Source organism: Nannospalax galili, unplaced genomic scaffold (assembly GCF_000622305.1).
Source record: "Nannospalax galili isolate Female #2095 unplaced genomic scaffold, S.galili_v1.0 scaffold44, whole genome shotgun sequence".
NCBI lineage: Eukaryota > Metazoa > Chordata > Mammalia > Rodentia > Spalacidae > Nannospalax > Nannospalax galili.
In genome coordinates this window covers 9,360,828-9,384,136 of record NW_008355789.1, presented here as the reverse complement: position 1 = coordinate 9,384,136, position 23,309 = coordinate 9,360,828, and the positions used below count along the sequence as shown (strand labels likewise).

Here is a 23,309-nt window from a genome sequence, read left to right as displayed (position 1 = left end):
CAGCTGGGACTATAGGGAGACCCTGTCTTAAAAAGACAAAAAAAAAAAAAATTTTTTTTAAATTTATTTTGGGGCTGGAGAGGTGGTCAGTGGTTAAGAGCACTAGCTGCTCTTGCAGAGTACCCAGAGTTCAATTCCCAGTACCCACATGGTGTCTATCAACCATCTGTAACTCCAGTTCTAGGGGAACCTGATGCCCTCTTCTGACCTCCTCAGACATTGCATGGCATGGGTGTATTTGCATACATGCAGGCAAAACACTCATACACATAAAATCTTTTTTAAAGAAAGATTTTAATTTTATTTTACATGTATGAGTGTTGTGCCTGCACGTATGTAAGTATGTCACATGTGTGCCTGGTGCTCACAGAGACCAGGACATTGGCTTCCCTGAATCTGAATAAGGATAGATCTTGGCTACCATAAGCATGCTGGGAATCAAACCTGGGTCCTCTGGAAGAGCAGTAAGTTCTTTTGTTTTTTTGAAACAGGGTCTCAGTCGGGTGTGGTGGCGCACGCCTGTAGTCCCAGCACTTGGGAGACAGAGGCAGGTGGATCTCTGTGAGTTCAAGGCCAGCCTGGAATACATAGTGAATTCCAGGACAGCTGGAATTAAAAAGGTTAATTAAAACAGGGTCTCCCTCTAGCCCCACCTAGCCTTGAACTCACAGAGATCCTCCTGCATCTGCCTCTGCCTCTAAGTGCTGGGACTACAGGTGTTCACTACCATGCCCAGCCAAGTTCTCTTAACTGCTAAACCATCTCTCCAGCCCCTAGTGGTAGGGATTTAAACAAATTTCTATACAGTATTGTGAACAGAATATAGAGGTATGCATTGAGGTTCTTTGGAAAATCAAGCACCTTATCCAATTTAAGAGTTTACAGAAGGCCTTTTAGATGAGAATTTGGCTAAGCTAATTCTTGTTTTGAGACAAGGTCTCACTATGTAGTCCTGACTGGCTTCGAACTCAGAGATTTACCTGCCTCTGCCTCCTAAGTGCTGGAACTAAAGGTGTGCACCACGTTGCCCAGAGGAGGAGAATGGAGAAGTTAAGCTAGAATGGAGGGCAGCCATATGGCAGGAAGGGGGGTTTTAGAAAAAGAGTAAGAAGGTCCAAAGTAACAGGGGTTTTAATACCATGCTTAGGCTATGGCCAGCATCTGAAAGAAAGAAGAGACCCTGTCTCAAAAAGACCCAGAAACAACCAACAACAACAACAAAAAAAAACAGAAGAAAAGGGAATAGTTACACCTGAGTCAAGACTCAGAAAGGCAGGCTGACCTACCTGGGACCTCATAGTGGCTGGTAAGGACTGCCCTGCTAACTCCTTTAAACAGTAAGAATTAGCCAGAAACTTGATTGGGAAGGGCATATAAACAGAAGCATGCACACATGATACTTAAATGGAAATGCAGCATTTCTGTAATAGTTTTTTTTTGTGTGTGTGTGTGTGTGTGTGTGTGTGTCTGCGCGCGCGTGCACACGCAATGAAATCAAGCTGAGACGATAGTTTAAGTATAAAGTATTAACTTGATTTTTGGGGGATTCTTTTTTTTTTGAACAGGGTCTCCCCATAGCCCTAGCTGGCCTAAAACTTGCCATGTAGACCAAGCTGGCCTTGATCTCACAAAGATCCACCTGCCTCTGCCTCCTGAGTACTAGGACTAAAGGTATGTGCTACCACACCCAGCTATAAATGATTTTTTTTTAAAACTCAACCATACATACTTACTTGTATTTCTTAATGATGTTTTCACTTAGGTACTAGCATTGAGTAGTTACAAGGGACAGACTATATTCTGCAAAGCTAAACTAGTTAGTATTTGATCCTTTATAGAAAAATTGGCTGACCTTTTACAGACTACATGACTCTAGCCACTTAATGGCATTTTTAGCCAAGCATGAGATGGGTGAATTGTTTAGTCCTGTCCTCAGAGAGAAATTACTTTGGCCTTACCCTGGAGGTTAGACTTAAAGATAGCAGGATTGGTTTGTTGGATTGCATGTTTGTTTCGAAGGTTTATTTTATGTGTATGAGTGTTTTGCCTGAACATATGTATGTGTACTACTTGTATGCCTGGAGCCCATGAAGGTCAAATCCCCTAGAGCTGGAGTTTACAGATGGTAGTTAGCCACCATGTGGGTGCTGGGAACTGAATCCAGGTCCTCTGCAACAGCAGTCAGTGTTCTTAACTGCTGGGCCATCTTTCCAGCCTGGCAGAATTGGTTTTGTGGAGACTACTTAGGAAGGATTTTATTTTTAGTAATCCAGGTAAAAGATGATGAACATAGTGACATTGACCAAGAGGGAACAGATGAACAGTGCTTGGGAGGCAAAATTGATGAGATTTGACAGGTAATGGAACACGAGAGGCAGAAATGTGCACTTGACCTAATTTCTAGCTAGTAGTATATTCTTTTCATTGTTTTTACTGGGAGTGGGGCACATGTGTCACAGCACATGTGTAGAGATCAGAGGACAACTTTCAGGACTCAGTTCTCTTCTTCCACTATGTGGATCCCGGGAATTGAATTTAAGCCATTCATCAGGCCTTTACCCACTGAGCTATCTTGCCAGCTGTGTTACTATATGCTCTTATCAATGTGTAAATGCATTCATTATTCAGTAAATACTGAGTATCACCTTGTTCTGAGGAACCCTCCAAACCAGTGAGCCCAAATAAACCTTTCCTCCCTTAAGTTGTTCCTGTCAGGTATTGATCACCATGATGGGAAAAGTAGTATAATCAGGAACTCAATTTTGGATGTGATGTGAGATGACTGTTACTCATCCAAAAAAGATGTTGAGTGAGTAGTTGGTATGAACCTGGAATTCAATACAAGAGGTCCAAGCTGGAGATAATAAATTTGGGAATCATCTTAACACAAATGGTATTTCCCAGCTATAAGATTAGAGGACTTTACCAAGAAAATCATTGGAAGAAGAGAAGATACTTATTCATCTTAAGAAAAAATAGATTTTGCGGCTGGAGAGGTGGCTCAGCGGTTAAGAACACCGACTTTTCTTGCAGAAGACCTGGGTTCAAATCCCAACACCCACATGACAGCTAACAACTATCTGTAACTCCAGTTCCAGGGAATCCGACAGCCTCTTCTGACCTCCACGGGCATTGCACAACACAGTTGCACTTACCTACATGCAGGCATAACACTCATACACATAAAATAAAAATAAATATTTTTAAAAAATAGGTTATGCCAGGTGTGGTGCCCTTTAATCCCAGCACTCGGGAGGCAGAGGCAGGCAGATCTCTTTGAGTTCAAGGCCACCCTGGTCTGCATAGTGAGTTCCAGGACAACTGGGGCTACAGAGAGACCCTGTCTCAAAAAGACCAAAAAAAAAGTTTTATTATTTTCATTTTTTTTTTTTTTATGTGTATGAGTGTATTGCCTGCATGTATGTAAGTGTACCCATGTTGTGGAATTCCAGAGACGGTCAGAAGAGCACATCAGATCCCCTGGAACTGGAGTTACAGATGGTTGTTAGTCATCATATGAGTGCTGTGAAGTGAACCTGGGTCCTCTGCAAGAGCAGCCAGTGCTCTTAGCCACTGAGCCATCTCTCCAGCCCTGTTTATCCATCTCTAAAAAGAAAAGAAAAAGAATTCTGTAATCCTGTGTCAGCCATACCACTTCTCTGTGTAGCAGAACTGAAAGTTACATGGTTTTCTCCTTCTCTCTTCTCCCCATTCTCTGAGGAACCCACTCCAATTAAGCTTTCATTGCTAGCACTTAAATTTTTTTAAAAAATTTGTGTGTATATGTGCCAATGTATGTGTATGTTACGTAGGTGTGCATGTGGCAGTCAAAGGACAACTTGTAAGAGACAGGTCTTCTACCATGTGGGTCCCAAGGATCCCACTCAGGTTGTTAGCCTTAGTGACAGTCGCCTTGACCTGCTAAGCCATCTTACTGGCCCATTGCGAGCACTTAAGTAAAAATGTGCTGCTTAAAGTCGTCAAGTGTGTACATGATCCTGGATATGGTAGTAGTTACTCTATTTTTTCTCAAACTTTCTATAGATTTGTGTTGTACTTGTGTACTTTTAAAAAACATTTTGATTCCTTGAAGATTTGTGGGCTATACCTTGGAACTATTGGATGAGTTTATTAAACTGTTTTATTTTTAATTGATAAATAATTTTACATACTTATAGTATACAGTGTGATATTTCCATGATAGTACCTACTTTATACCACATGTGCTGGGATTAAAGGCGTGCACCACCATGCCTGGCAGGACTTTCTCTTAGGTTTTAGGTTCAGAATACAGCTGAGAAGATACAGATCCATGTATCCTCTTGACACTATCCAGGCGTAACCTCCCCCACTTTTTAAATTATTATTTTGTTTTACCAAATGGCAACTCTGTTCTTCCATTTGCTCGAGCTAAAATCTTGGAGTCATCCTTAACCTCTCAAGATAAAGATCTTTTATATCCCATTTTAAACCTAATTCCTATCAGCCATGCTGTGAAAATACATTGAGAATATGGCCGCTTTTCATTATGCCTATCAGTTGCGTGCATTCTTTACTAAGCTTCCAAATTCTGCCCTTTTATGTCTGCAGGCCCCCCACCCCCCCACCATAGTCAACTAAAATGATATTTCAAAAATAATTCATTAAGGGACCAGAGAAATGGCTCAGTGGTTAACAGCACTGGCTGCTCTTGGAGAGAACCTGGGTTTGATTTCCAGCACCCACGTGGCAGCTAACAACCATCTATAACTCCAGTTCCGGGGAATCCAGTTCCCTCTTCTGACTTCCGTGGGCATTGCATGACACAGGTGCCCTTACACATGTGGAGGCAATGCATTCATACACGTAAAAATGAAAATGATAAATAATTTTAAAAATAATTCACTAAGTTCTGTTTAGTACCCTGGATTGTATTCTGGGATAGAACAGAAAAGGTAGTTAGTGGAAAAACTGGTACCTCTGAGTGAGTCCAGAGTTTACTTAATAGTAATACACTCAAGTCTGAGTTTGACAGATGGGTCATGGTTATGCAAGATGTTACTTAACTACTTTATATGGGAATTCTCTGTACTATTTTCATAGCTTTATATAAATCTAAAATTACCCAAATGGAAAGTTTATTTAAAAGTGAAAATAAGAACAGAAAGCAGATGTCAAATAAAAGAGAAATCAAAGCCAAAAGATGGTTTTTAGAAAAAACAGTTAAAATTTACAAGCTGTAAAGAAAAGTGACTCATGCCACTGTTTGACTCAAAATTCTGCTTATGGTATCTTAGTAAAATTCAAAGCCCTAATAAAAAGACCCTGCATAGTGTGACCCAGTACCTCACTGACCTGTTTTTCTGTTTTATTTTCTTTCTGGTTGATTTTCTTTTTTGCATTACTAAGGGTCAAACCCAGAGACTTACACAAGTATTCTATCCTTAAGCTACACATACATCCCCTGGTTTTTTGTTTTGTTCTGTTTGGGGGCTTTTGTTTGTTTGTTTGTTTGTTTGTTTGTTTCTTGAGACAGGGTCTCACTGTGTAGTCTTGCTACATAGATAAGACTGGATGAATTTACAGAGATCCCTTTCCCTCTGCCTTGAGTAAAGATGTGTGCCACCACATCAGGCCTTATCTCCTAGTGTTTTGAGACAGGGTCTTGCTATGTACCTTAAGCTAATTTGATGTAGTTTACTTTAGGCAGACCTTGAACCTGTTGACCTCCTTAATCCCATGGATCCTAGGGTACTAACACCAGATCCACTTCCCTGGTTAGTAATCTACTAGTGTGCTGGATAGCTTTAGTAGTCAGCTTGACACACTTGAGTAGAGGGAGTCTCATTTGAGGAAGTGCCTCCATTGGACTGGTCTGTGGGGCATTTTCTTGATGAGTGATATGGGAAGGCCCAGCCCACTGAGGGTGGTGCCACCCCTGGGCAGGTGGGCCTGTGTTGTGTAAGAAAGCAGGCTGAGCATGGGCCAGGGGAGCAAGCCAGTAAGCAGTGTTCCCCCAAAGCCTGTGCTTCAGCTCCTGCCTCCAGGTTCCTGCCCTGAGTTTCCCACCTTGGACTCCCTGATGAATTGTGACCTGAGAGATGTAAGATAAATAAACCCTTTCCTCTCTAAGTTGGTATTGGTCTTAGTGTTTTGTCTGTCACAGCAGTAGAAAAGCTCACTGGAATAACAGAGCCTGGTACTTGTTCTTGGTAACGCTCTTCCCCTAGTTTTTGCTTTGCTCTCCCTTCTTTGAAAGGAAATACTTAAATATTGTTACAGAGCTCATCACTGACCATTGTGTCTAAAATAACTATCATATTTATTCATCCTTTTTGAAGTGTTGTTGAGGAGTCCTTTGGTTTAGTTGTGTATGTTTGGAGACAATGTTTTGCTGTGTAGCCCAGGTTGGCCTCAAACTCACTATGTAGTTCACACTGTGGAACTTAGGATTCTCTTGCCTCAGCCTCTCCAAATGCTAGGATCATAGGTATATGTCCATAAAAATCATGCCCAGCTTAAGTGTAATTCATTTTCTCTTTCTATCCATTTCCTTCTTTTTTCCTTTATTGAGATGTGGTCTCATGTAGCTCAGGATGGCCTTGAATTCCTGATCCATCCTTCTTTCTGCACCTCCTGAGTGCTGGGATTACAGGCATGCATCACTATGCCTAGTAGGCCATAACATTTAAATGGGGGCATACAGTTCAGAGATTTTTTTTTTTTAAATTAAATTCAGAGTTCTTACAACTATCACTGCAATCCAGTTTTAGAACATTTCCATACTGGTTTGCAGTCAACCCCCACTTCCAGCTCTAACTTCAAATAATTCCTGCCTCTATAGTGATTTTCCTCCTCTAGACATTTATTGTAGATAGAATGTAGTATTTTTTTCTATTTTTTAAAAAAAAAGCAAGAACACCAAACTTTTGTATCTGTTTTAGTACGATTCTGTAGTTTCTACCTTTAAAAAATATTTTTTGCATAGCAATGATGACAGTATGTACAAGTTCTATGCAAGCTCAAAAAATCCAGACAAAATCCCAGCATAGACATGGGAAAGTAGGTAAGAAATCCCAACCCAACCTAAGGAACTTTTAACAATGGATGGCTGCTGGGAGGGGGAGAGAAACTGTCTTACAGGGATGGGATTCTTGGTGGGCCCAGTGGATGGACCTGCACTGCAGGACATTTGGGGACACAATCAGGCTCTGTAGGCTATATTATATATTTGAGAGTACATTAAATTGGGGGGCGGGGATGTGCATAGGGAGCAGTCTAAATACCACCAAACTATATTGTTTGAAAATCCCAAAAATTCATTAGAAAAATAAAAGTGAACAAAAAAATTTTGGTATGTTTTATGTGTTGTATATGTACTTATTACTATGGGTATGTGCATGCATGCCTGTGCAGATAGAGGCTAGAGGTCAGTGTTGATCACTGTTCACCTTTTCTTTGTTTTTAAAAATTTTCAGGAATGAGTGTTTTTCATGCATCTATGTAAGTGCATTATATACATGCAATGACTGAGGAGGTCAGAAGAGGGCATTAGAGCCCCTGAAACTGGAGTTACAGATGATTGTTGGGATAGTTGTTAGTGATATGTGGGTGCTGGAAACCAAACCTGGGTCCTCTGCCACCAGTGCCCTTAATTGCTGAGCCATTTCTCCAGCCCCCATCATTTGTGCATTTGTTCATTCATTGGTTCATTTGTTCATTCGTTTGTTCGTTCGTTCTTGTTGAGACAGGATCTCCTTGTAGTTCCAACTGGCCTGGAACTTGCTATGTAGACAATGCTGGCCCCAGTCTCATAGAGATCCACCTACCATTGCCTCCCAGAGTTGGGATTAAAGGTGTGTGCCACCATACCCCACTCTTACTTTCTGTTGGAAAGGTGTTAGGGGGAGATCAGGAAGTTATACAAATGTTTAAATTCTCTTGACTTTATTTTTCTGGGGTTAAGATGTTTATTTTTCTGAAATGAAGTTCTGGTGGCAGTTTGGGGGTTTGAGACCAAAAAAAAAAAGTTTGTAATATTCCAGAGCTGAGGAGATGTCTCAGGGATTAAGAGCACATACTACTCTTAGAGAGAAAACAAGTTTGGTTCCCAGCACCCCCTGGAGCTGCTTAGAACCTGCAAGTGGATCTGTCGCCTCTGGCCTTTACAGGCACAGGCACATACACATTTTTTTTTAAATAACAAAAATATATGTAAAAAAATTCTGGGGGAATGTGAAAGAGTAAGTGACCGATGGCAGGTATAAGGAAAGCTAAGTGGCATAAAGGTTCCTGCTGAAACTGGAGGTGTTGAAACTATCATTTCAAGATGCTCTTATCAATGCTCACCTGTCTGATAGGGGTCCAGGAGCTCAGAAAGCAGTTTGATCAGAAAGAGGGTTAGAAAAGTGGAAACAGAGTAGATTATACTGAGAATACGCATCTGTAGTTAAGGGTCTTACAAGGTGCACTTTTGGGGTTCTTCTATATAGATGACTTAAAAATAGAAAAACTTGGGCTGGAGAGATTGCTCAGTGGTTAAGAACACTGGTTGTTCTTGCAGAAGACCTGGGTTTGAATCCCAGCACCCACATAGCAGCTAATACCTGTCTGTAACTCCAGTCCCAGGGCATTCAATAGGCTCTTCTGTCCTCCATGGGCATTGCACGACATGGATGTACTTACTTACATGCAGGCAATACACGAATACACAAAAAATAAAAATAATATTAAAAAAAAAATAGGAAAACTTTAGCCAGACATGGTGACTCACGCCTTTAGTCCTAGCACTCGGGAGGCAGATGCAGGCAGATCTTTGAATTCAAGGCCAGCCTGGTCTACATAGGGAATTCCAGGTCATTTGGGGCTGTGGGGAGACCCTGTTTCAAAAAGACCAGGAAAAAAAGAAAAAAACAAAAAAAGACTGACAAATCAGACCACATGTCAGCACAAAGTTTGTCACTGGCCAGTCAAGACACAGAAACAATAGAAGTTTGTTGTTTGGTTGCTTGTTTTTGTTTTGTTTTGTTTCCTTTATGAGACAAGGTCTCACACAGTAATAGCTGCCTGACCTTGAACAACTCCTCCTCCTCCTTTACCCCCCAAGTGCTAGGATTACAGGCTTGAGTGCCACATCAGTCTTAAATTTTTTCTTTGTTCAGTATCACTAGATAGCTCATCAGTTTTCTGTTGTATATTTGTTACTGTTCCCTTCTCTGATCTTCATTCATCTCATTTGTCTTGTGGTTTTTCTAACTCCATAAGGTAGCTGATTAGTTCATTAAATTTGGCAGTCCTGGGCTAGTGATGTAGTGCCTAGCTTGCCTAGCATGAATGAAGCCCTGGGTTCTACCTCAATATGGCATAAACTGTGTGGGAGCACATACTTGTAATCCCAGGGGTGGGGAAGCGAAGGCAGGAGGATCATAGATTCAAGCCATCTTTGCCAGCATGCCATGTTTGGGACCATCCTGTCCAAAACTTTTTTAAGGCAAAATTTGAAAAAAAAAATTCTCAAGTCTTTGCCAGGTTTTCATAATAAACTTATAAATGCCCCTCTAACTCCTCTCTAAAAAATGTATTTAACAGGGACTGGAGAAATGGCTCAGTGGTTGAGAGCACTGGCTGCTCTTGAAAGGATTTGGTGCCCTCTTCTGGCCTTTATGGGCTTTGCACTTACATATGTGCAGGCAAAACTGATACACGTAAAGTTTTTAAAGATTCTAATGGATAGCATATTAAACACACTTTGAAATAAAATTTTTCCCATCAATTTTGTAAACAGGTTAGTATAACTTAATCACTATTGTCTCAACGTGAAGAAGGTTGCTACCCACCATTTTTGTGAACTGCTTGTTCAGACTGTCATTTACTACTGTGCTGCCAGTTTTTTTATTATTAGGAAGGTTAGCTCTTCCCCTGCACTGTAAGTGGGAAATGCTTTCTTGGTTTATTACATTCCATAAACATCTTTGTGGTTAAATTTTTTTCTGTTGTACATACCAAATGCACATATTCACACACATGATCAAATTCAGGGCCTGGCACATTTTAGACAAGCACTTTACCACTGATGTATATCCCCAGCTTTTATACCAGTCATTTGAACTGAGAAATAAAAACAACTATTAGTGTAAGGTGGCTTGATCCTTTTTAGTAGAAGACGACTCTAGAGGGCCTGGAGAGATGGCTCAGTGGTTGAGAGCACTGACTGCTCTTGCAGAGGCCCTGAGTTTGATTCCCAGAATCCATATGGTGGCTAGGAACTGGAGCTACAGATGGTAACTTAAACTTACACACTTATGCACATAAAATAAAAATAATTTTTAAAAATACGTTATTATGTGTATGAATGTAGTGCCTACATGTAGGTAAGTGCACCGGTATTGTGCAATGCCCATGGAGGACGGAAGACACTGTCGGTTCCCTTGGAACTGGAGTTAGGACAGTTGTTAATTGCCAGGTGGGTGCTGGGATTCGAACCCGGGTCTTCTGCAAGAACAGTCAGTGTTCTTAACTGCTGAGCCATCTCTCCAGCCCCCAAATAATATATATATTTTTAAAAAGACTCTAGAGTGGCTGGGCGTGGTGCTGCACACCTTTAATCCCAGCACTCAGGAGGCAGAGACAGGCTGTTCTCAGTGAGTTCAAGGCCAGCCTGGTCTACATAGTGAGCTTCAGGACAGGGAGACCCTGTCTCAAAAAGACCAAAAAAAAAACTCTCGAGTAAGAGTTAACATAGTGTAGTTTATACCAAATCCCGCCTGCTGCCTGTTTTTGTAAATAGTTTTTCTGCTTATTTGTTGTCTGTCTTCATAATTAAATGTGTAGAATTGAATTTCCCCAGAGGGTATGGCTTAACAAAGCATGAAAAATTTAATTGGTTTTTGTTTTGTTTTTGTTTTGAGACTAGGACTCACTCTGTGTCTCAAGCTGACCTCAAACTCATAATTCTGCTGCTGCCTCTCTCAAAGTAGGTGGAATTATAGGCATGTATCACCATGTCTGGCAGTTATTGACTTTGGGGGTGAGAGGAAGGGGACAGGGTCCTGCCTTCCTAGTTATATAGGTCTAGATGGCCTGTAACTCACAGTGTAGACCAGGCTGACCTCTTTTGACTCTTGCCTCTGCTTCCCAAGTGCTGAGATTACAGATATGTGCCACCACACCTGGGTATTTAATGGCCTTTGAAAGAAAGTTTGCCAGCACTTTAAGAAGGGTCCAGGAGTAGCAGGTGTAAAAATGTAGCTATCATTTCTAGGCCGAAAGAGAAATGAACAGTGAACCAGTCTGAGGACTTCTGAAAGAGTTCTCCAGAGATTGAAATTTAGCCTTTGAAAGGGAATGGCCATCACAGGAACATATAGATTGCCCACGGCAAAGAAGCTTCATCAGGAACTTTAGCCAGAGCTGTTAGATAGGGAGAACATGATCTGAGAGTGCAGTTAGGCCTGACCTTTAAGGTGAATTAAAAATAAATGAGGCTGTGCATGGTGGCACACCCTTTTTAATCCCATCCCTTGGGACCAGAGGCAGTTAGATCTGTGTATCAAGGGTAGCATGGTCTGCATAGAGAGTTCCAGGCCAGCCAGAGCTACACAAGGGGATTCTGTCACAAAAAAAAAAAAAAAACCAAAAAAGTAAAAGTAAAATATATAAAACACTAGAACCCAGTTGCAAATGTTTACCTGCTACTTTGTGTTAAGTGTCCTTTTAGTGCCCTCTGTTGGCAGACCTAACATTGTGTCAGCTGACTAAGAAATGTGTGAATTAGTTCTAGCATAACAGTGAAAGAAGGGTGGTGTGAGAACTGTTAGCTAACACGTTGGTGCACAACATTTAAAGAATAATGGCCAGTAGCATGAACCTTGCAAAAAGTTGGAGATTGGAATAGTTTCTGTATGGAAGTGAAGTTAAAAGAAGAATAAATCACATAATTTGAACTCAAAAACTGACCTTTAGTTCAGGCCTTGAGAGCTGCAAGGTTAATTGGATGCTTAAGAAACTGAGGTAGTTTCATTTAAGTGACCAGCTTCGTAGAACTTCAAGTTCTTTTCAAGATTTGTGTGTGTGTGTGTGTGTATGTGTGTATGAGCACATGTCTCGGGGGTGCTCTATGCATGCATAGAATCCAGAAGAGGGCATTGAATTCCCTCAGAGCTGTAGTTACAAGCATTTGTGGGATGCTCAGTATGTTATGTAGGTGCTGGGATCCAAACTCCAGTCCTCAGGACCATCAAGCTTAAGAAGCACTCAACTGCTGAGACATCTCTTCAGCCTCTCTGCGGTCTTGTCTTTTCTTTTGTTAGAACTTGGGTTTTTAAAAAAAATATTTTATTTTTATTTTATGTGTATGCATGTATTGCCTGCATGTAGATAAGTATACCTGTGTCATGCAATGCCCACAGAGGGCAGAAGAGGCTGTCGGATCCCCTGGAACTGGAGTTACGGACAGTTGTTAGCTGCCACGTGGGTGCTGGGATTCAAACCCGGGTTTTCTGCAAGAACAGCCAGTGTTCTTAACCATTGAGCCACCTCTTCAGCCCCCAAAACTTTTTTAATATCAGATTTTGCAGGAGATAGCATTGTTTTCAATGGAAATTGCTCCCAAATGAGAATTTTAAAAATAAATCTAGTTTTAAAATGATTTAATAATCTGTCATTGCTTTTCTGTGCAGGTGTGAATTTCTCCTGTGTGCTCTTCTCTCAATCTGAAGGACTCTTCTAGCACTTCTAGTAATGAAGAGGAGGAAAATGGGTTTAGGGTATAATTAGAATTTTGGTTTTTTTACTCCTGTCTGTCCTTTTAGTTGTTCTAATATCCCTACCTACCCTCTAAAAATATTTATTTATTTATTTATTTATTTATTTTTTGTCTGTTTTGAGACAGGGTCTCCCTGTAGCCCCAGGTGGCCTGGAACTCACTATGTAAACCAGGCTAGCCTTGAACTCACAGTGATCCGCCTGCCTCTGCCTCCCAAGTGCTGGGACTATAGGCATGCACTACCATGCCTGGCTGAGAATATTCTTAGATTTGTCTAAAATATGTAGCTTCTGGGACTGGAGAGATGGCTCAGTGGTTAAGAGTACTGGCTGCTCTTCAAGAGGACCTGGGTTCAATTCCCAGCACCCACATGGTGGCTAACAACCATCTATAACCCCAGTTCCAGGGGATCTGACACCTTCTTCTGACTTCCACAGGCATTGCACAACATGGGTGCACTTACACACATGCAGACAATACACTCATACACATAAAATAATAAAATATTTTTTAAATGTAGCTTTTGTCTTTGATATTAATCCTTTACGTTTTACCTAATTATTTCTGTTTTACTTTTCCAATTTTGAAGAACCAGCACCGATCTGTTGATCAAGTGATTAAAGCTGTAAGAAAAATCTGTGGTGCTCTGGATGGAGTGGAGACCCCTGCCATCACAGAGGCAGTGAAGAAGCTGAAGCGAGCAGCTAACCTGCCAAGGAATAAAAGTGCTCATGTGAGTGTGTATGGCTGTCTGTCATTTAAACAGAATGTTTGCCTTTTGATAGACAAAATACTATCATTTCAATTTTGGCTTTTACTTTTGAATTGGGTTAGTTACTCCTTTGATTAGGTGGGGATTTCTTGGTAAAATGATAGAGAACTTTGTGAGAATTGACATCAAATAGATGGACTTCAGGTTATCTTCCCTCTGCAGAACCTCTGGCATGAATAAATTAGAGTGGCTCAGTGGTTAAGGCTGCTGTTGTCCCAGGTTCAGTTCCCAGCACCCACATGGAGGCTAATATCTGTCCTTAATTCCAGTTCCAGAGGATCTAGTGCCCTCTTCCAGGGGATCCAGTGCCCTCACCTGACCTTTCTGGGCATTGCATGACATGGCTGTACCTGTGTACATGCAAGCAGTGCACTCATACACATAAAAATTTAAAAAAAGAAAAAATAGATGCTGAGTGAGCCTAGAATGGTCTAGGATGGAAACTTCCCAGTTGGGCTCACTGTACTGTGTACTCACAGTTCCCTGCTGAAGTGACTGAATACCCTGGAAGCAGTCAGAGTCTGGCCCTATATTTATGTCATATGCCAGCCTTTGATAAATGCTCTATCCCATGATGCCTCGATGGCGACTTCATAAATTCAGGTCATGGGAATATGTCTTTGATTGGAAGGAATAAAGAAAAAATGGATCTCAAAGGCCACTGTAAATGCAAAGGAAAGTCATGTGATTGACCGTTTAAGTGTCTAGGTGGTGACAGTCTGCTCATTTTCACAGAATTCTGCCACAGGGCATTTTTCTTAATATGCTTTTAAAGATTCTTTGGCAGCTGTCAGCAGTCATAGTCCCTAATGTTATGCCTGGGACTTCTGTTCTTTTTACTGACTTGTTGGATAAGGAGCAGCAAAGTGGGTGGGGGGGAGTTCACCTTAAGTAATTACAGATAAGAGTTTCCTTGAATCACTGAAAGGCAATGGAGTTGTAGATTATTTTCTTTAAGGATGTTGCTCTCATGCTAGTAGAGTAGCTGGTAAAGAAAACACTATACTTATGACGTATAGTTACAAAATAAGTATTTCATTTGTTTAAATTTGTTCGTTTTCTGTTGTATTTTATGGTAAGTTTTAGTTGCCCTGTTTTTTTGTTTTTTTAGGGTTTTTTTAGTTTTTTGCTATTATTGTTTGTTTTACTTGTTTGTTTTTGTTTTGATAAATATCTCAGGCTGTCCAGATTGGCCTTTAACTCTCTATGTAACTAAGGATGACCTCATCCTTCCTCCCAAGTGCTAGGATCCATGCCTGGCTTTTTTTTGATATTTTGAGACAGGGTCTCACTCTGTAGTCCAGGCTGTCCTTAAACTCTCCAGGTCTCCTTCATTTTCCCAAGTGCTAAGAGTACAGACACGAACCCCCAGCTTGTCCTAATCTTCTTGGTATTAAAAGTCATTTATTGCCAGGCTTGGGAGGCAGAGGCAAGCAGGTCTCTGTGGGTGCAAGGCCAGTCTGGTCTACATAGTGAGTTCCAGGTCAGCTGGAGCTGCAGGGGGACCCTGTCTCAAAAAGACCTAATTAGTTAATTAATTGATTGATTAAATAGATAAATTAATTTACTAAATAAATGTCATTTATTTACTTGATGTTTTTCCTCTATACATGTGTAATACATATTTGTGTGTTCATATGTATATGAACTACTCTGCAGTCTTTTTAAAGACAGGGTCTCTCTCTCAACCTAGAGCTCATTTTGATTTGGCTATACAGTGAGCTCTCTGTCTCTGCCCCTGACTCCCTCACTCACAGTGCTGGGGCAATAGACTCACTTTTTCATGGGTTCTGGGAAGCTCCTGTGGCTGCTTGGCAGATGCTTTACCAACTTATGATTTCACGGGGACCATTTCTTTGCTTATTTATTTTTCAGACACTTCTGGCAGATTTCTTCTGAGAAGGGTTTTTTGTTTAAAGAAATTTATCAAAAGTAAAGGTTTTTCTTTTGTTGTTGGTTTTTTTGCCCACCTATCACCCCATAATTTTGGAGGTGGAGGTTGGCGGATCCAGGAGTATAACAAATTGACATTACTAATGTCAGTTGCTAATTGATATATATATACATATATATTTGTAGGTGACTTCGTTATCTGGAGGAGATATTAGCAGGAACTCAGCCAGAGGTATGTCTTTAGATTCCTGAAATTTTGGCAGTTATTGTTGCCTTTTCAGAGAATTCTATTAACACTTTCTTTCAAACTAGGCTCACTGAATTCTGAAAATCCTGTTCAAGTAAGCATGGACCAGTTAACTGCAGCAATTTATGATCTTCTCAGGCTCCATGCAAATTCCAGTAGGAGTCCTGTAGACAGTACCCAGAGTAGCAGGGGCAGTAGGGAAGCGTGGACTACAACAGAACAGCTCCAGTTCACTGTCTATGCTGCACACGGAATTTCCAGCACCTGGGTATCAAAGTAAGTACCTGTGTAAATGAAGACTTGCACAGCTTATCTAGGAGTGGGATTTTTGTTTAAATGTATGATGCAAAGATCATTGGAGCCTTTATAACTTTATAGTTCTTGTAAAATTACAGAGATGTTTGAAGCTATTGCAGTAAAAATGTCATTCCTACACATGATTTTTAAAAAAGCAAGAACATATATGATGAAACTTAAAGAGTACATGTTAGCTGATTTAAGATTATTGGGCTTTTTTTTTCTGCTTTTCCTTTAGAATCAAGATACTTTGAAATAAGAAATAATGGACCTAGATTTCAAGGTGTTTCTCCCCCCTTTATTGTTTAGTCTACTGATTGCTAGTCTTTGAATTCTACAAGAGTATATTCTGTTGAATTTTTGATATGAACTATCTTCTTTCAATTTTTCCCTTTGATCAATGCCTTTAAGACTTATTAATTTATTTTGCCAATCTTTAATTCAGTATGCCTAATATAAACTGAAAAGTCTGAAATGAAATTTTTAGGGGATGAGAGGATTGAGATAGCGTTTCCCTATAGTCCCAGCTGGCCTAGAACTCACTATGTAGTCCAGGCTAGCCTCAATCTCGAAGAGATGGCCTATGTCTGCCTCTCAAGTGCTGAGATTAAAGGCATGTGTCACTATGCCCAGCTGAAATAAATTTTTTAAAAAGATTTATTCTATATTATGTATGTGTGTTTGCCTGTATGTCTGTCTGTGTACCACATGCATGTTGTGCCTACAGAGACAAGAAGAGGGTATCTGATTCCCCTGAAACTGGAGTTACAGATGATTGTGAGCCACCATGTGAATGCTGGGAATAGAACCCAGCAAAGGCTCTTAACCACTCTGTGAAAGGAATATTTTTACTGAAATAGTTTGATGCTATAAAATCTAGTGAAGTTACCAATCAAAAATATTTCATAAGTTGAGCATAATGTTGCAATGCCTTTAATCCCAGTACTGGGGAGGCAGAGGCAGACAGAACTGTGAAATAGAGACAGCTTGGCCTACAAAGCAAGTCCCAGGCCAGTTGGGGCTACCGGGAGACCCTGTCTCAAAAACTAAATGAGAGATGGCTTAATGGTTAAGAGCACTGCCTGCTCTTGCAGAGGTCCTGGGTTCGATTCCCAACACCCACATGGCAACTAACAACTGTCCATAACTCCAGTTCCAGGGGAATTTGATGCCCTCTGACCTCCAAGGGCATTGCATGACAAAGGTGCACTTACATATGTAGGCAATACACTCGTATACATAAAATAAAAATAATAAGTAAAATACTATAAATAAATCCTTATTTGGGGGGAGGGGAGATTGAGACAGGGTCTCCCGGTAGCCCCAACTGTCCTGGAACTCACTATGTAGACCAGGCTGGCCTTGATCTCACAGAGATCCACCTGCCTCTGCCTTCCCAGTGCTGGAATTAAAGACGTGCACTACCATCTTCATGAATAAATCCTTCTTTTTTTTTTCCCTTTTTTTTTCCTCCCAAATTCATATCAGATGGGTAATGTGCCGGTGTGTAACAAGGTTTGAGGGCAGCAGAATAAATTCTTCTTAAATAGAGCTTCAGATAAAAATAATGTGACTTAAATGGTTTTAAGTCATCTAATGAGTATTTTCTGAGCCTCTTTTGTGGGTAGAGTTCTTACTGTTGGGGATTCAGTAGTGAACAGAAGAGCAGTGCCTTTCTGGAACCAAGTTTAGATGGGTACTACTACCCTGCCCACTTCTCCTTTTCTCTTTCTTGCTTTTGAGATAAGTCTCTTGCGCAGGCTGCTGAGCTTGAGTGATCTTGCACTACAGCATCCTAAGTACTTAGGGTTACATGTGTATGCCTCCATGTCCAACTGAAAGAAACACCACAGGCAAATTGTGTGGAATTGATTGTTTTGGGTTTTTCTTTGTTCCTGGGGATCCAACCCAGGGCCAAACCCAGCTCCAAACCAGTTTCAACTAATACCCAAAGGTATGAGTTTGCATGCATATTATATACATAAAAACAGAAATAAATCTAGGACCACTACTGAGGACAGGTACACAATGGAAGTCAACAGAAGCAGTGACAATTAAGATGTCAAGTTAAGAAACACAGTAGTTCACATGGAAAGAAGCGAGCCAGTGAATTAGACTTGAAGTCTGTTTAGAATGAAAAGGGTTACATGATATGTCAGTGTTGCTTAAACATTTTCCACTTGTAACCCCCTTTCAATCCCACATATATAGGTATATAAAATAGTACAAGAAGGACCAGAAAGATGACTCAGTCTTTAAGACTGGCCGCTCTTCCAAAGTACTTGGGTTCGATTCCCAGCACCCATATGGCAACTAATAACCATCTGTAACTCCAGTTCCAGGGTATCCAACACCCTCTGGGCTTTGAGCTTTGCACAACATGGGTACATTTACATATATGCAGGCAAAGCATTCATACACATAAAAAATAAAAATACACACACACACACGTATATATACATTTAAGGTATTTGGACAAAAAGGTACCAGGGTTACAGGGATGGAGAACCATCAGAGAACATGGGTGAGGTGGTTGCTAAGGCTCTGAAAAGCCCTCTGGAGAGGAGGGCATACCATCAGCACCCACTATCAGCCTACTGTCCCCCAGGTGACTGTGGTCCGGAACTTGGAGACCTATGGTCTAGATCCATGCTCAGTGGCTGACATTCTCCAGCAGCGATGCCAGGCCAGCACCATTGTCACTCCTGCCCCCGGGGCCAAAGATAGTCTGCAGGTGCAGATCCAAGGAAACCAGATCCACCACCTTGGCCAGCTATTGCTTGGTGAGCATCCCCTCTGAAAAGCAGAAACATTGGGCTAGCTTGGCAAAAATCTCCTACTGACTCAGTTGGGCCTGCTTACACATCTCTACCATCTTTTGACAGTGGTACAAAACTGATAGACATTCAAAAGAAACCATAACTTCAGGTATTAAAAAAGAAGTTATTAAAAATTAAAAAATGATTAAAAATAATATAAAAATTAATCAATTTTAAAAATAGGTATATAAATCAAATGTTTTCTGATAATAAATTTATTTAAAAATGGTGCTTTGTACATATAATTTTATCATTTAAAAGGGAAAGCAAATTGGCATACTAATGAGATGAATGTGCTTGTTTAATTTTACTTAAAAAATAAATCTTAGCCAGGAATGATGGCACATGCCTTTAATCCCAGCCCTTGGGAGGCAGAGGCAGGCAGATCTCTGTGAGTTTGAGGCCAGCCTGCTCTACACAGCGAGTTCCAGACTACAAGGAGACCCTGTCTCAAAAAGACCAAAAAAAATCTTAGCTGAATAGCTGATGCAACAGGACACAGCATCTTCCACATTTTTCAGAGTTGATATTTTGATTTTATAAATTGTTGGTGCTGAGAACACCACTTTGCATAAATAACAGTGCAAAATGACATTTCAGAATTAGAAAATTATGTTCTAATTGCATTTCAAAATTCATTACCATTTTTCTTTTTGAGACAGGGTCTCCCTGTAGGCCCAGCTGGCCTAGAACTCACTATGTAGACCAGGCTGGTCTGAAATTCAGAGATCCACTGGCCTCAGCCTCTCCGTTTACCATTTTTTCATGAAACTCAAAATCAGCAGCTCAGACAATTTTTTATATATATATATATATATGTATATGTATATATGTATATGTATATGCACATGCATATATATGTTTTGTTGTTGTTGTTGTTTATTTTGAGACAGGGTCTCCCTGCAGCCCTAGCTGGTCTGGCCTCAATCTCACAGAGATCCACCTGCTTCTGCCTCTGCCTCCCAAGTGCTGGGATTAAAGGTGTGCACCATCACGCCCAGCCTCACAATAATTTTTGATTTTTTTTTTTTTTATGAGTACAAGTGTTTTGCCTACATGTATGCAAGTACATCATGTGCATGCAGTGCCCATGGCACGTGGCGGTCAGAAGAGGGCCCTGGAACTGGAATTCTAGGCTGTTGTTAGCTGTTCATGTAGGTACTGGGACTAGAACCCAGATTCTGTGGAAGAACAGCCAGCGCTCCTAACTGCTGAGCCATCTCACCAGCCCCACAAACCACAGTTTTTAAAGTCAAGCATTCTGACAATAGCACACTAATTTTTACTTACATGCTGCCATTCGTTTCCTAAGAGCAGAACACGTGTAGAGTAAAGCACTGCAGTTGCTTGCATGCAACAGTTTCAGATCTAAGCTGACTGCTTTGAGACAGCATTCATGGTGTTCAGTAGTGTGGCTGCATGTGCAGTGTGACGTGTGTGTGGTGTGTTCAGAACTAAGGCTGCAGTGAAGTGGCATGAATGACAGGTGAGTGCTGCCAGAAACACCTTAGGTTCAATTACATGTTTGATTTTGAATTACTTTTTGATTGTGTGTTTAGAAGCCTTGTATTGTTGCTGTTTTTTTCAGTTGCTATATTTAGTATAGAGTCAGAACCCAAATTTAAGAAGCCACGTATATAGGGCCAGCAAGATGACTCAGTGACCTAATTACCCGAGTTTGACCACATAGTGGAAGGAGAGAACCAGCTCCCACAAGTTGTCCTCTGACCTCCATATGTGCACCTTGGCCTGCCTATGCCCATACATACTATGACACTAAATAAGTGTAATTTAAATTTTTTTAAGTTATGCATTGAGCATGTCTGTACTTCCAGCACTTAGAAGGCAGAGGCGGGAGGATGATTAACCAAGGTCATCGGACCTTGTCTCAAAAAGCAACCACTACCCAACTCACCCCTAAAAAAGCAGCTGTGGATGTGAGCAGAATACTTAGCATGTGAACCTAGAAGTAAGTTAGAATATAGATAGAATGCAGTTGCATGCAAGACTTCAAAGGCTGCCTTGCTGTATCTGTACATGAAGCAGTTTGGAGCCAAGTCATCGCTGTCCAATGAAAGAATATAACAGCATCAGTGAAGATGTGCTTAAGCCAGGCCCATACACTGTTAACATGCCTGGCTGAATCTTTTTCAGTAATATAGAAAAAGAAACTAGCACCACCACCACCAGGAAAGAATAAACCAGAAGAAACTAAGCAAGTAAAACCCCGACCAAAAGCAGGAACAAAAAATGAAAATAGCACCAGGCGTGGTGGTGCATGCCTTTATCCCGGCATTCGGGAGGCAAAGGCAGACGGGATCTCTGAGTTCAAGGCCAGCCTTGTCTACATAGTGAGTTTCAGGCCAGCTGGGGCTACAGGAAGAAACTTTTTAAAAAAAAAAAAAAAAAAGAAAAAAAAAAAAAAGGAAAGTAATGTCTGTACTTTCTAGAAAGTGAATAAACACATAGTTTGTAGGCATTCAGTTGTGATGGACAGTGACTGACGGAGCTCAACACTGAAACAGCCATCCAGGGCACTGCTCTACAGTCCCCTTGAGTAGCTCTTTCCTCCTGTATCACTCCTGGCTTTTAGAATCCGCAAAGGTTGAGACTTGGGTTTCTAAATGGTGACCAATTTGCAGGTAATGGTCACTTGGGGGAAGAACTCCTAATGTATTGCTTATGTTCGTTACCTGGATTTCTAGGCTGGCAATACAAGTTAAGCTCTTTCTTTTCTCAGTTTTGAGAAGTACTATCTGATATGCTCCCTGTCTCACAATGGGAAGGATCTTTTTAAACCTATCCAGTCAAAGAAGGTTGGCACCTACAAGAATTTCTTCTATCTTATTAAATGGGATGAACTGTAAGTAGAACTTTTTACTTTTAAAATTATTTCACTGTGCCTTGTTGTTTTTTTCTTTATTTTTATTGCCATTTCCGTTGAAATGTAGTGAATTACTGATATCTTCTATACACAATTCTATGAAACAAACCAAAATTCTCATTAAGAAATATGAAATGCCCCTTTGAAGCTGCGTATTATTAAATTGCCATCACATGCTGTTAATTCTTCCTAAACTGTCATGTCAAAGATAGATTTGCATAGAACTCTAGAAAAATGGTGTTCTATAAAACTGCTTACTTCAGTGTTTATACCACTGTACAAGGATCCAGCTCTTGATTAATAGACAAATGAACTGAGGTTATCTTAAATATATGTACACAATAATATTTTGTAGCCTTTTGGGGGGGGCGGTCCTTTCTCCCTGTAGCCCCAGCTGACCTGGAAGTCACTATGAACTCACAGAGATCCTCCTGCCTCTGCCCGAGTGCTGGGATTAAAGGCATGCGCCACCACGCTCGGCTACATTAATATTTTTAAATATTGTTCTTAACTTTGGAAACTTCATTATTTAGAGAGATAGTTGCAGGACCTCTTGCTAGTCCATGTTTTTTTTAATGATTTTCTATTTTTCCGTTACTATTTTTTTTTTAATTTGTAAAGCTAATGTGAAGGTGATCAAATAATACAAAATTGCATTTAGGATAAAAGGGCTAATTCTGTTTTCAACACATTTTCTCAAGAGAACCCTTGACCTCCTCTGTTCTTTCAAACTTAGAGGAAATGCATTAAATAAATATTTCTATTTGTGTATGTGTGTACCTACTTACATACTAAAATATTCACAACATTCATCTAATTTGACTTATGGAAATGAAAACTAATTCTATTTTGCCTAAATATAGAACTTTAAATCTATATTGTGGTACCATTTACTGTCTTAGTTTGTTTCTTCATTGCTGTGACAAAACACTCTGACCACTACCAACTTGGGGAGGAAAGGGTTTATTTGTCTTATATCTCCCAGGTCGCAGTTCATCAGGGAGCCCAAGGTAGGAAGTCAGGGCAAGAACCTGGAGGCAGGAGCTGGAGCACAGGCCATGGAAGAATGCTGCTTACTGACTTGCTCCCCTGGCCCCTGCTCAGCCTTTCTTATGCAACACAGGCCCACCTGCCCAGGGGTGACACCACCCACAGTGGGCTCTGCCCTCCCACATTACTCATCAAAAGATGCCCTCTGACTTGGCCACAGGCGAGTCCAATAGAGGCAATTCCCCAGTTGAGGCTCCCTCAACCCAGGTGTGTCAAGTTGACACTAAAGCTATCCAAGCACAATTGACCCCTTGTCAACTTGACACAAACAAATCACTATTAAACCATAAGCTTTCCAGTGCTTGTCCCCAAGATAATGATGTTAACATTAATATCACAACATAAGACAGTACAACCTTAAAAACCCCACAGTCCCTAAAAAATCCAAACACTTAAAAGTCCAGTCTCTCTTAAAAGTCTCAACTGTATGTGGGCTTCTGTAAAATCCAAAACAAGTACTGTCTTATTTCAAAGGGAAGAATCGGGCACACCTAAGCAAAACCAAAGTCCAGCAAAGTAGCTTGAGGCTGGACATCTGGGATTCACTCACGATCTTCTGGGCTCCAAAGGGTACTGGCAGCTCCACTGCTCTGACTCTGCCGTCC

The 23,309-nt window shown here is 40.8% G+C and overlaps 1 protein-coding gene across 1 annotated transcript in view; it reads left to right on the top strand.

The window, feature by feature from the left end:
* The window catches only part of Pik3c2a (phosphatidylinositol-4-phosphate 3-kinase catalytic subunit type 2 alpha), a gene marked incomplete in the record, with an annotated part of 131,878 nt that overhangs the window by 69,085 nt on the left and 39,484 nt on the right, over positions 1-23,309 (top strand). The window contains 4 exon segments of the mRNA XM_029556280.1: positions 13,332-13,475; positions 15,594-15,639; positions 15,720-15,930; positions 21,511-21,633. Coding sequence (XP_029412140.1) covers positions 13,332-13,475; positions 15,594-15,639; positions 15,720-15,930; positions 21,511-21,633 — 524 coding nt within the window.